This window comes from Orycteropus afer, unplaced genomic scaffold (assembly GCF_000298275.1).
Source record: "Orycteropus afer afer isolate SDZICR_OR568_19922 unplaced genomic scaffold, OryAfe1.0 scaffold00124, whole genome shotgun sequence".
Classification (NCBI taxonomy): domain Eukaryota; kingdom Metazoa; phylum Chordata; class Mammalia; order Tubulidentata; family Orycteropodidae; genus Orycteropus; species Orycteropus afer.
Genome location: NW_006921711.1, coordinates 6,922,753 through 6,937,027, shown reverse-complemented (window position 1 = coordinate 6,937,027; position 14,275 = coordinate 6,922,753). Strand labels below are relative to the sequence as shown.

Below are 14,275 nucleotides of genomic sequence, written 5' to 3'. Positions count from 1 at the left end.
ACCACATTAGCAGGTTCCTGCTCCAATGCTTCTGCCAGACCCCCATGAGTATCCTGGGACAAATGTCCCCACTGAGCCATGAGCCATGCCAATTTGCCTAAGACACTGCTAGAACTTCCCTCGCTCCAGAAGCTTTCCCAGACACTCTAGCATACCCACACTCCCTGGTCTGTGGCTCTTAATGAAATTCTTGTCTGAATCCCTAATTATTTCCTTTGCATATATCTTATGCCCTCAACTAGACTTCAGGCAGCTTCCAGGTGACCCCTGTCTTCTCTCTCTTGATGCCCCCAAAGGCTCCAGTGAGACTGGGCCTCAGGTGGTCAGCCACCTGTTCTGAACACATCAAAGGAGCCAGAGGCAGAGCCCAGGGTTGTGGGGCCTGAAGTTTACACAATGTGGGGATCCTCTTTAAGAAAGCAAATGCAAAATCACAAATATATAATTAGTCATATATTTATACCTAAAATAAAAGAACTTTGAAAGAGTCTGCACAAGTGAGAGGCCCTGAACCTTAAGCCCGAGGGAAGCCCATGGCCACTGCAGGACCTTGGAGAGGAGAAGAATAGACACTACCAGTATGGGACCGGAGGGAGATGAGAGAAGACCTGCTGAGCACGCTTCCTGTCTAATCAGAAGTGGGGGAAAGTTCAGAAGCAAGGGTGTCCAAAGTGCCTAAACTCATGTTTTTCCTCCTCTCCTTTCCCAAGTGCTGCGAATACCCAAATCTCCACCCCACCAAAGGGCTCTTCAGGGCATCTCTTATGGCTGCTCTTATGGTCTACCCTGGTCACTGGTCACAGCCAGAGCAGCTAGCTGCTAACTAGTAGGGGTGGGCCAGCAGGCCTGGGAGTCCTGGCCTTGGACTCTGGCCAGTCCTGCTCTGAGGTCTCCCAGCACTGGAAGCTGTGTGCTCCCATGGCCTGCCTCCATTCCTGTGCTTTGGTTCAGGCTCTGGGCACCTTCCCTGCTGCAAAGAGGTATCCTCTCTGTTCACAATACTCCCTAGGGTTACACCTCAGGGGCCCACCCCTGCCTGGCCTCTGTCCCTGGCAGGAAGGGGGTGTCCCTGAATAGGATAGGCACCTGGGGTGCCTGTACCCTAGGGGAGGCCTCCACCACTCCCCACTATCTATTATCGCCAGAACCACTTAAGAAAAATGGAGTTGCCAGAGCCAGTTTCCAGGGAAGCCAAATTTCTCCTTTCATGCTATTCTTTCTGTTTTGAATACATATACTTTCTTCCTCCTTTTCCTTGGCTGACACAGGTTCCTTACCTGGAATAATCTCCCCTTCCCCTCTGCCTACTCAAATCTTCTTCTGTCCTCTGAGTCCTACTCAGGCCCACCACCTCCTTGGAGCCTCCCTGACTACTAGTGAGCTCCCTTATGCTGAATTCCAAACAAAATCCCTACCAAATGGCCACTCACTCGATCCCTGAGTGCCTGACTTTATGTGTTCTCTGACTATTGATTAACTCTCCAATGCTTAATTTTTCAAGGGCATTTGCTGGCCTCTGCAAATAGGCCACCTATTCCTTGGGCCAGGCCAAGAGTTTCATATCCTCAGAAGCACATAATCCACAGACCCTACAAGCTAGGCAATGACTCTCTCACCACCCCCATTGGCTTCAAGCCCTGGGCACTTGCCCTCTCAGCTCAGCCTCTGTTGCCTCACTGGTAAGGGAGAAATAACAACACCCACTCCTGACCTCCATCACAGGGCTGCTGAAAGCATTACTAAGGCAAAGTCCAAAAAAGAGCTTTGAACTTTTCTTGAGAAAGGAACTAGATAAATACAGGGTCTGAGTAATTATTATTATTACCCTCTTCTCCTATAAAGGGAGGAAAGGTAATAAGCTCAGAAGCACACCTTTCAGGGCTTGATGACAGGGTGTGCTTAGTAGTGGTTCCTGGTGGACCAATGACAGTTTACAGCAGAGCTTCCATCAGGCTGGGGAAAAATTAAGGACAAGGTAGTGGATAGTTCATAAAGCTAAATTTATACTATTTAAAAGGCTGCCTTTTGTCCTGAAAGTATAGCTGTCTTGTTTCTTGGTCTTAAGATAGTCTTTCTTTCATGTGGTAATGGCAATAGGAGGAGATGGTACAGTTTTGTAGTTGGTTTCGTTTTTTCCTTTTCCCCCCTGCTTTTCTAATCCCTTTACTTGGCAAAATAAAAAGCTGGCAACACTCTTTGTGACCTGTGCATTTGAACTTGAAATGTTCTTAGTCTGGAAGGACACTAGGCAGGAAGTTGGCCAGTCTGGGTTAATTGTCCCTCTGCTGTGCAGATCAGGTATGTCACCTATTCTTTTTGTGCATCAGTCTTTCATCAATGAAAAGGGAAGAATGAAGGGCCTCACGCAGAAACCCAGAGGCAAGAACAAATGAGAAAATATTTTCAGAGAGGTAAAATGAGGCCTGTAAGAGAGCGCTGTCATCAATGTTAACATTAATCCAAGTTTCCGGGTCATTATTTTATTTCCTCTCTAGTACTTTGAAAGGCAGAGATGAGAAGTAGCAAAAAGCATGAGCACTTGGGATGCGGAAGCAAACAAGCCTGGATTTGAATCCAGCACCTGCTACTGTGGTGCTTGGCTAAGTGTCTTAACCTTCCCAGGTGCCAGTTTTTTCACTTGGAAATTGAGTAAGGGGAAACAGCACCTTGGGTCACTGTTAGGCATCGATGAGTGAATGCAATTCCGGGTGCTCCCTGGATAAGGGACATTATGACAAATAGCTTGTTTTCACTCACTTCCACAGAACTGAGCTGCACAGGACCTCAAAATCATGTAGGGTGGGTATCCCAGGACCCACCTACCCCATCTCTCCTCATTCCATCAGAGCTACTCAGAAGTCTCAGGGATTCACATGAGTTTTCATGCACTGCCAAGAAAAATCACCCCCAGACACATTCTGACCTTTGGGGGTAAGGTAGAAACTCCCACAAACTACTTTTAATCATTTTATTTTGCCTGATCAAGAGCAAGTTTCTTGCTCTGGTCTGGAAATAAATATATACACTGGGATAACAGTGGATTTCTCACTGTTGTTGGTACCTATGCATGTCTTTGATTGATAAAACATGGTAAAACTTATATTTAATAAGTGTGCTATGGTGGACAAAGCAATCTCCAATACAATGCAAAACCAAAAACCAAACTCACTGCTGTCAAGTAGATTTCGACCCATAGCGACCCCTCCTTGGGTTTCCGAGTTAGTATTACTACAGAAGTAGATTTCCTCATTTTCCTTCTGAGGAGTGACTAGTGGGTTTGAACCACCAGCCTTCTGGTTAGCAGTCAAATGCCTTAGGCATTATGCCACCAAAGCTCTCAATATAATGCACATGAAAACTATTCAGCCAATACAATGAATGAGATACTGGCATGGAGTAAGCACCAAGAGAAAGTTCTAAGTGAAAAATAGCATGTTGTCAAATATGTCTCCTATGATTCTAACAAGAAAAGAAGGCTCCATGTGTGTATGCAGGGTTGCAAATGTACAGAAAAATGGAACCCATACCAAAGGGTAACTAGCTCTCAGCTCTGAGTATGGAGGTGGGCATGGGATTAGGGGTGGCACACAAAGACTTTTATTTATTATTCAAACTATTTACTGGTTTAATTTTTTACAATAAGTATACATCACTTTTGTTATTTTAAAAAAAACTGAATGAAGTTTACTGGAAAGAAGAAAATAAAAAAGGGTCTTGATGGAGGAAAAGTTTGGAACCCACCCATCAAGTCCCACTGTTTCAATTGGCAGGTGAGGAAGTGAAGGGGCCGTGAGGTCAATGGATATGTGCAGCACCAAGCAGCTATTTTAAGCCAATGCAAACCTCTAGAGCTACAATAATCACTGTCAAGGAGCCTGAAAACAATAACTATTCCTGGGTGGCACAAACAGGTAAATGCTCAACTACCAGCCAAAGGGTTAGCAGCTCAAACTCTCCCAGAGGTGCCTTGGAAGAAAAGCCTAGCAATCTGCTTCCGAAAGGTCACAGACTTGAAAACTCTATGCAACAGTTCTGCCCTGCATGTATAGAGTCACCCTGAGAATCCACTCGATGGCAACTAACAACAGACTTCCAGTACACCTCCCCACACTGCCCCATACACACACTACTTACAGAATAAGCCCCACATTTCTTGGTCTGATATTCAAGTCCTTCTCTCTGCTCCCAATGTACCTTCACAACCTCATTACCTACTATTCCTCTTTACTCCTGCTAAATTGATCTACTTCCTGTTTCCTGTAGGAATACTCTGGTAGCATAGTGCCAAAGGCACTTGACTGCTCAGCAGAAGGCTGGCGGTTCAAACGCACCAGCCACTCCTCGGAAAGAAGATGGGGCAATCTACTTCCGTAGAGATACTGCCTCAGAAACCCAAGGAGGGGTCGCTATGAGTCGGGTCCAATTCGATGGCACGTAACAACAACAACAACACTGCTTCCTTAGCTTGGATAGTGCCCAGACCAATCTCTGTGCATCCACATCCATCCCTGATACATAGTCCAGTCCTCAGACACATTCAAATCTAGTACTACTGTCATTCTGAGTCTGTTCTTCATCCCACCCCAGCGAAGTGGCCCCCTTGAACTTCACTCCTGTGGCATGCATGCACACCACTCCTATGGTATCACAGTCCACTTTGGACCATGGCTATTTATTTGTTAATAGAACTTATCTTCTCAGTGGTCCTACAACCTCTTTGAGGGTGAGGCCCATGCTTGATTTATCTTTATTGCCCTAAAAGTACATAACACAATGACTTGCATACTGTAAGGGCTTGATCAAATGTTTAAGTCAGTAAATATATTGCTTTAAAGCATTTCTTGAAAAATCACTTGCTTTCTGGGTCTCTAATGACATAACCCATACCCTTATTATGGCTTAGAATATCAGTCACAATTGTGATCTTTAACGGTCTTAACCTTAAATGTGCACACAAATCACAAAGAGATCTTGTTAAAATGCAGATTCTGATTCCGATGGTGTGTTTCTCACCGGCTCAACAAGGATGCCCACACTGTTGGTGAAGGGACTATACTCTGAGCAGCAAAGATCTCAGAGAAACTTATAATTATATTCCCCTTTATGGCTCCTTCAAGAAGAGCACTGGTAGTGCAGTGGTTAAGCCCTGGGCTGCTAACCAAAAGGTCAGTGGTCAGCGGTTCAAATCCCCAAGCCGTTCCATTGGAGAGAGATGTGGCAGTCTGCTCTAGTAAAGAAACCCTATGGGACAGTTCTACTATGTCCTACTGAGTCGCTATGAGTCAGAATTGACTCAACAACAGTGGGTTTTGTTTGGTTTAGTTATACCACTTCAGGAGTCCCAGGGTGGCACAAATGACTAAGCATTTGGCTGCGAACAAAAGGTTGGCATTTCAAACCCACCCAGAAGTGCCTAGGGAAAGGCCTGGCAATCTGCTTCTGAAAGGTCACAGTCATGAAAACCCTATGGAGCCCAGTTCTAATCTACACACACAGGATCACCATGAGTTAGAATCAACTCAGTGGCAACTGGTTTGTTTTTTCTTTTTTTTTTCTTTTTTTAACACCTCCTTCAGGGCCTTGCATCCAGTAGGTGCTCAATTAATACACAATGGATTTAAACTGGCTTGCTCTATTACGGAATCAACTCGATCGCAGTGAGTTTGGTTCACTCTATTATTGAGCACTTCTGTCACTAGCCAATTCTGTATGTGCCTGCTTCTAACTAGATCACATGCTCACTGGGTTCTATTTCCCTGTGACCTACCAAGAACCCAAAGTACTTAGGTCAACCCAGCACTGTCCAATAGACGTATATACATAAGCCACAAATGCAAGACATGTATGTAACATTAAATTTCCTAGAAGTCATATTAAAAATGATAAATCAAAACCCACTGTCATCAACTCCATTCCAACCCCACAGGACAATCAGAACTGTCCCACAGGGTTTCCAAGGCTGTAAATCTTTACAGAAGCAGATTGCCACATCTTTCTCCCATGGAAAAATAATAAAAATAGGTGAAATTAATTTTAATAACATATTTTATCTAATCTAATATATACAGTTTTAGCACTTCAACATGTAATCAATATACAAATTCAATGATATTTTGTATCCTCTTTTATAGTCTTTAAAATCCAATGTATGTTCTATACCTATAGCCCCTGTGCCCACCACACCTCTTGCTCCCAGTACATCTCAATTTGCACTAAGCACATTTCAAGTGTTTAACAGACACATGTGACTAGTGGCTACTGCACTGAACAGTGCAGAGACAAGTCTTAAGAGGGGCTTGTTGCTCAAGCAATCAACTGGCCCAAGGAGGGCTTGACAGCAGATGGGAGGCTGGAGGAGGGCAGAGAGACCCAGGCATGGAGGGCTGATGACTTACCGACAGCTTCCCATGGCTAAGTATACCACTGAGATAATTCTTGGCTTCAGTTATCCTTGGCTCATTCTTGTCCAGCAAAGGGAGGGTGTCTTTTACCTTGGAGTGGTTCTCCTTCAAACACTGCTCCAGGAGGGACTCAGCCAGGAGCAATTTCCCAAAGTCATCTGAAAGACAGGACAGGGTCACAGTGGGCAGAGGTCAGCGATCCCCTGAGCAAGGTACAGTGGTACATGCCCCTGTGCCCACCACCCCACCTGCCCCCAGCAGTGTAGGAATGACTCAGATCTGAGAAAGTAAACACATTTTTCACAAACTCAGCCCTCAATGAAAAAATGTAAGTACATTACAAATTGCCCTTTTACATTTATTTTCTAGCTAGGGAGCCCAAAGTTCATAGGACTTGGCATAAATTCCCAGAATTTCAGACTTTAAAATGAGGGACAAAACCATATTGGTGCCTTGCAGTGGGTATAAGTTCTTAATCCAAGAAGGAATTCTCCTCAAACTACTGAAGGAAAACATGTGAGGTGACCTAACAATGTAATTTCACATGTTCCTAATTTCTATATAACCACAATTGTTCTCTCCATTTTTAAGGTATTTTAAGATGACACAGGTATAAACCTAGCAGCCAAAGCAAGTGTTATAGTGGGAAGCAGATTTACTCATGTTTCAAGGTGTTTCGGTTACCTACTGCCACTCTAACAGAAGATACCATAAATGGGATGGCTTGAACAAACAGGAATGTATTCTCTTACAATTCTGGAGGCTTTAAGTCTGAGTTCCAAGTGCCAGGCTCCAGGGGCTGGGTGAAAGCCCCTTGACCTTGGGCTTCAGCTCTGCCTCTTGCTCCCAGCCCACTGAAGCTAGAGGCATCTCTTCACTCAGGCAGCTACTGGCTGCTGAGGCTGACAAGCCCAAGGTTGACAAATAAAATGGCACAGTCCTGATGTTACCAAACCACACGGCAGGCCATTGATTCAAGTCCACTTCAAGTCCCGAGATCAGCAGAGCCATGGCAGGCTGCAGAATAACAACTCGGCTACATGCAGGGTTCCAAGTATACCATAAGCTAGAGACCATTCCCAAAGCTGCCTCTTATATATGGGAAGCAGACCACATCCCTAAAGCAACTACTCAGCTCCCTGTGGCAGATGCCACCATGGAGTAAACTGCCAGTTTCATCATGGGGAATAACTACCACCAGCTGCCCAGCCACTCAACCAGGCCCAGCCAAGTTGACACACAACTTTAACTACCACACAAGGCAAGCCCTTGGACATGGTTTCCAAAGAACTCTCATGTATGTCCCCTCATCTGCAGACATCCCACCTGGCAGGTAATATCATACTGCTGAGTTTCATATGTTACCTCCCTCTACCACTCTGAAAGCACCACCAGCCTTGTGACCACCATGTTCCTGCTACCTTTAGCAGAGAGACTCAGGATGGGAGCTAGGCATTTACTGTACAAAGTCTGAGATCTGGCCCAACTAAGTGTGCTTTCACAATAGCCTTGGGTCACTGTGCTCTATGTGACAGACTCGTTCCCTTTCCAGCAACATAGGTGAGGGCCAGGCTCACCACTTGGTTTGCCATTAAGTTGCCATTAAGTTGACACCAGCTCATGGCAAGCCAATGAGTGCCAGAGTAGAACTGTACTCCATATGGTTTTCAATGGCTGATTTTCAGGAGTAGATCATCAGGCCTTTCTTCCAAAGCTCCTCTGGGTGGAGTCAAACTGCCAACATTTCAGTTAGCAGCAAGTGTGATAACCGCTTGCACCACCCAGGGCCTCTGCCACTCAGTAGATATGATCCTCTTCCGCAAGGAAGCCACAAAGCTCAGGGAGTGAAATGAGAACCCAACAATGTCTCCAGGAATGTATATGCTTGGTCCCATCCTTTCCCAATGTCTTTTCTGCTGCTGGGACAGCATTCTCAGTCCAGCCAGGGACCGCCACTCACTCTCAGGAGTGATGTATAAAGTACTGTCATTGTGTTGTTGTCATATGCCACTGAGTCAGAACTGACTCATAGCGACCCCTCCTTGGGTTTCCGAGGCGGTATCACTACAGAAGTAGATTGCCCAATCTTCCTTCCGAGGAGTGCCTGGTGGGTTTGAACTGCTAGCCTTCTTTGTAGCAGTCAAGTGCCTTAGGGACTACGCTACCAGAGGTATAGTGCATTAAAAAAAGGGATACCATGTAGGCATAAAAATGGAACAGAATGGAATGAAGAAGCTCTGTATATGCTGATATGGAATAAGCTCCAGGAGAACTGATAAAGTAAAGTGCACACCAGTATACATAAACGGCACTTTGTGTTTATGCATGAAAGTATGTGAAAGAATACACAAACACCTGATAACCTCCTCTCCCAAGGGGAGAGGAAATGGCAAGGAGGCTGATCACTCTTGACTCTGGTACCTTTGGAATTCTGACTCATGTGACTACATTACCCAATCAAAAATAAAAATTAAATCAAGCCAAGAATGAAAGGCAATCTTCTCTCCATTTCCAAATCTCAGAGAGAGTGAGGGCTGGGCCACTTAGCAGTGGACCCTAGTCCTAACCAGCATTCCTGAGTTATAAACTGGCTGTGCAACTCTAGGCAAGCTGCTTTCCCCTAATTTATTTTGCATATGTAAAAGCAAGGGGATTGAGTAGCAAACATTTAAAGAATTAACACTAATCCTTCTCAAACTCTTCCAAAAAATAGAAGAGGAGGGAACACTTCTGAATTCATTCTATGAGGCCAACATTATCCTGATACCAGTGCCTTGGAAACCCTATTCTGTCCCTGACAGGGGTAATCTTTACAGAAGCAGATTGCCAGGTCTAACACAGCAAGCAAAGTTGTGTCATGTGTGTATTGCAGGTTGTTAATGAGTCTTCCTGCAATCCTGATGCCACATTCTTCTCCATATAATCCAGCTTCTCAAATTATTTGCTCAGCATACAAACTAAATAAGTATGGTAAAAGGATACAACCCTGACATACTCCCTTCTTGATTTTAAACCATGCAGTGTCCCCTTGTTCTGTTCGAATGACAGATATTTTCATATACCTGTCAGTTTCAGACAACTTCATTCATTAATACTCCAGGTCTTTCTCCCAAGCCTTTTTGCCGTCCCTGTTCACTTCTCCATTCAGTTATTTGCTTTTGTTCAGCAGGCATTCACTAGGTGCCAGGAATTCAATTATTTCTCATCTTCCTTTGTCCAATTCTCTTTCTCCTTCCCCCACATCTCTCCCCCTTTCCCCTCGTCTTTTCACCTCACTATTCTCAACTGGCCAGTTTATGGAACTGAAAGACATCCTAGAATTAAAAGTTTTAGATTTTCAGGTGGTAAATAAAATCCAGACAGATAGAGGCTTTCCTGTCCTTCTCCAAAACAAGTTGCTTTTTATATTCTGTTAGCCAAAAACACTTGCTATTCAGTTTAGGTAAAATGCTCCAGGCATCTCTCTTCCAAGGGAGCATTAGAAAGATCCTCCTGAAGACAGCAAATTGGACTCTGGGAGCCTAGGTATGATTCTGGCAGCCCAGGCCCCTTGCCCTCAGCAGAGGCCCAAAGGATGTCCCAGTGGATTGAACTACTTCATGGTCACCAAGGTTCCCTGCCTCACCCTAGTTTTAAAGGCCTCTGGCATTTACCTTCCTGACAGCTCCTACTCCTCTCCAGGCCCCTCCCACGAGCTCTGGTCACAGGGACCCACCTCAAAGACACCTGCTTTCTCCCCAGACCCGGTGTTTGGAAGCTGTGTTCCCTTCTCCACAGCCTGTTGCTTTGCAATCTGAAGACCTGGGTTGGCCTGCCAAGCCATGGTCTCTAACTAGGCCCTTCCCCACTAGGTCAAATGGGGGCACAGTAATGACTGTAGCTGCTCACCCCATAAAACTGCTGAGGGCTAGGAACTTCTAGCTACAACTGGTGAGAGACCACCTGTCCCCCACACACCCACGCTAATTTACTGAAGAAATGCTCAGAACAGCCTCTAGTTAAGAGGAAAAAAAAGAAATCACTCACATAAAAAAAGAAATGAGGCTGGGACTATACACTGGAGATGGATAGATGGAAAGATAAGGCAGAAGCACAAACACGTGATATGAAACATATACAATGTGTGACCTTATTTGGATCCTGATTCTAACAAACCAGCTATAAAATTCACTTGTTAAATTTTGGGGTGGGGGGAGTAATGATAATGGCTCTGTAGTTATATTTTTAGAAAGACTTCTTATTTAATAAACATATACTGAAATATTTAAGTGTAGGGGAGAAATGGGTGGTGGCATAGCTCAAACAAAACTGTTCAAGAGTTTATAATCAGTAAAGCTGGTTGATAAGTACGTGGGATTCATTCTTTTCCCTACATGATGTTTTTGAAATTTTCATAATAAAGTTTTCTTTTCAGCTACTTGATTTGTTTTTACATGAACAAGCCTCCATCACAGCCAGTCACACTGTGGGGTTCCCCTGCTGCCATCCTGACCAAATCTGAACCGGATGTGAGTTTGAAAGAAAACCTACAAACAGTAGCAACTGCCTTCCCCTTGGGGTAGGGGAGCAATTCCCCAGACAGGAAAAGGGTGTGGGTGTGCTTAAGCATCTCCTGACCCCTCACTCCCACTAGACCAGGACAAGCCCCACAGCTCTGTCTTTACCTTCTGCTCCACCTGGAATGGAGTCTGGTCTCCTAGAGCTATTAGTTTCTGTAGGAAACATAACTGACACAGCGGAGCCTCAGGGCCTCAGTCTGTAAAATGGGGATCAACTCCCGGCCTCAGCACCTTCCTTCCCCTCACACCAATTATGTAGCTTTGAAGCTTCGGGTCACTGACCCAACAGATCTGGTGGAACTTCAAGAATCTCCCTCCTGGGCCACAGGCGGGTCAGTACCAATGCCCCAAAACAAAGCAAGCTCGCAATCCCTGGAGGGATCAAGGAACCTCATGGCAGAGAGAACTGAAACAGGAGACAATCCCAAATATGCCCAAATGTGAACTGATGATGGTGTCTCTGGATTTAACAGTGGGAGAACATTCACTCACAGAGCCAAACCCAAAAGTTGACTTGCCCCTAAATCTCCCTCCCTGCACCAGTACTCTGCGGCCCACACTGTCACTAGTGGACTTAGAGGCAGGGACCAAGCTTGGGTACAAGCTCCACCAGATAGCTCTCTGGGCCTTGGTGTCTCTGTCTTTAAAATGGAGACAATAACTCCTGGCCTCCTCATAGGGTTGTTTCCAAGATTATTTTTTTTTAAAAAAAGAGAGAGAGCACTTTATAAATTATAACCAGTTCCCAAACAGTGTTTCCCAGAATGTGATCAAGATCAGTTTGGAAAATGTGGCATCTGTAGGTATTTATAATCTAACCTGGCTTATATATATCACATGCAAGTGAGCATGATAAAGGCTCTGAGAAGTCCTGCAATTTAAAACAAAAAGTCCCTTAAATGTTATTGAATACATTACTTCCAAGTTGCAATCTCACTGGCTCCTCAAACCTTTTATTATGGCATACCTATTAACTGCTCAGCCTACTTAAGACCTCTGAAGACAAGCTTCAGAAACACAGCCCATTCTGTCTTGGGCCCAGCTTGTTTCTCTGTGGTGCCAGCCTCTCAGATCCCCATACTCTCCACCCAGGCCCCAATTCCCTCTCTGTGAGCTAGTTCCCATTCCCACCCTTACCAGTTCCATTCCAGCTCATCACCCCGAGGGAAAAGAGGGGAACCTGCAATTTATCCATTTTGCTCATCAACCTCTCCCAAACATGCAGCTTCAGTTCTGGCCACTATCCCTCACTGCCATGCTCAGAACTGCCACAAAGCCTCAAACCCATTGTCCATCCTGCCACCTAACATTTTCTCTGCCCAAACATACCCTGTCCTTCCCAAACACCCATCAGGAGCCTGTCCACATTCAGCTGCTTCCCTAAAGCCTTCTCCCTTTTCTCTGAGCTGCACAATCTAACAGACAGCTGGCTACCCTCTGACTACCTCCCTGTCTCCCTGTCCATTTTGCCAGCTCTTCAAGACCAGAGATTTTATGCTATACATCTTTGAAGGGTAATAATGCTAATGGGTAAAAGAATGCACTCAGAAACCTGGGTTCAAATCCTGGTTCCACCACTTATTGGCTGGGAGATCAAGTTAACTTCTCTGTGCCTCAGTTTCCTTATCTGTAAAATGGGGAAAAGTCTCCCCTTATGGGTGTTTGTGTTGTGAGTAGTTAATGAGTTAATTAAAGTGCTTAGGACAGTGTCTGGCACACAGTGAGGACCAGTTAAGTGTTAACTATTATTAATAAGAAGCAGCTATGGTGGCATAGTGCCTAAGGCATCTGACTGCTAACCAGAAGGTTGCCAGTTCAAACCCACCAGCCACTTCACAGAAGGCAGACTGGGCAATCTACTTCCATACAGATTTACCACCTCAGAAATCCAAAGGGGTTCACTATGAGTCAGAATCAACTCGATGGCAGTGAGTTTGTTTTCTTTTAAATTATTATTAATAATATTGTTATTATCATGTCTTTCCCACGGAACAAGAGGCTGGGCAGTCTTTAAAAACTCTTCATATCTGTATTTATTTACTCCCTGCCTCCTTCTACAAAGGCTCTCAAGTGTCTGTGCATAGAGAGAGGGCGCAGGAAGGGCTCTCCAGACGGAGATGAAGGCCCCTTCTTAGAACTTGATGTTGGAGACTGGGGCGGGGTCTTTCCCCTCTGCCCCATCAGGGTTCTTTCCCATCCGAGTACAAGAGCCCAGCCCAGCCAAACCAGCCATGCTGCTAAAGCTTCCGACTGCCAGAACTGGATGGGTCCTGAGTTCCACCACAGATGAAGAAACTGAGGCTTGCCAGGCCTCTTTCCCACTTCACCGCCCCGCTCTGGTGCTTCGTCAAACATTACCCTTGTCTGTGAACGGAGCTCCGTTCTCAATTTACTTTGAGGAAGAGGAGGGAGGTCAAAGCGAGCCAAAAGGAACCCAAGTAGTCACAGCCTTCACCTGCTGGAGTTTAGAGAACCTTGGGGGACAGAGTCCAGCCCAACCACTGATACGTGCAGGTACCACCATTTCACGGTAGAGAGTTACCAACATGATGAGAAAAGGCAAAGAAAGCTTATTCTATTTTTCTCTCTTTCCCCAAAGAACCCAATCTGGTTGTGATTTTCTCCCGGGGCAGGACCCTCCTAACTACCCCACTGAGCCTAAAACTAGCACTGCAGTGAGGGTAATCCCTTAGGCGACTATCGCGGCTAGAGACTTTCTGGGCGCGCTTCCCGGAGAAGGCTGTGCGTTTCCCGCGCTCGGAGCCTGTGAACTAGCCCCTTCCCTCACTCACCAGTATCCCGAACAGTGTATCCGGCGCTCGGGCTGGTTCGCCGGTTGCCTCCGCCGCCGGGCAAGACCAGCGTCTGCAGCTGCCGGACCAGCTCCGGCACGCGGTTCCAGTGGCCCTCCGCGCGGCAGCGCTCCAGCTCTCCCTCCACCTTCAGGTGGGCGCTGTGCGCGCCCTTCGCAGCCATCTTCGAACGGGTGCTGTCATGGGCGTAGCGGCTGAGAAGTGGAGACCCGGCCGGGGGCGGCGTCCAGGCTGGGGCGCACACTCGGGCGGCGGGGTTGGAGGGGGCGCGGGCAGCGGGTAGAGCCTGGGTGGCAGCAGAGGTCCAGGGAGCAGGCCCGCAGCAGCAGCAGCACCCAGTGCGCCTCCCGGCGCCACTGAGCCGGAGGGCCGGCTGCACGGCCCTGACGAATCCAGAAGTAGCCTCCGCCTCTGCTGCAGCACCTCCTCCCGCTGCTGCCGCCGTCGCTGTTGCAGCTGCCGCCATAGCCCCCGCCCCCGGCCTGGGCGCCGCCAGCTGCGG

General features: G+C 46.4%; 1 protein-coding gene across 1 annotated transcript in view; it reads right to left on the bottom strand.

Moving 5' to 3' along the window:
- The window catches only part of TTC7A (tetratricopeptide repeat domain 7A), a 159,963-nt gene extending 146,027 nt beyond the window's left edge, over positions 1-13,936 (bottom strand). The window contains exons 1-2 of the mRNA XM_007944399.1: positions 13,753-13,936; positions 6,396-6,559 (exon numbers count right to left, since the gene is read on the bottom strand). Of these exons, the coding sequence (XP_007942590.1) occupies positions 6,396-6,559; positions 13,753-13,936 (348 nt within the window). The remainder of the gene's footprint in view (positions 1-6,395; positions 6,560-13,752) is intronic.
- Between the last annotated feature and the right edge of the window lie 339 nt (positions 13,937-14,275).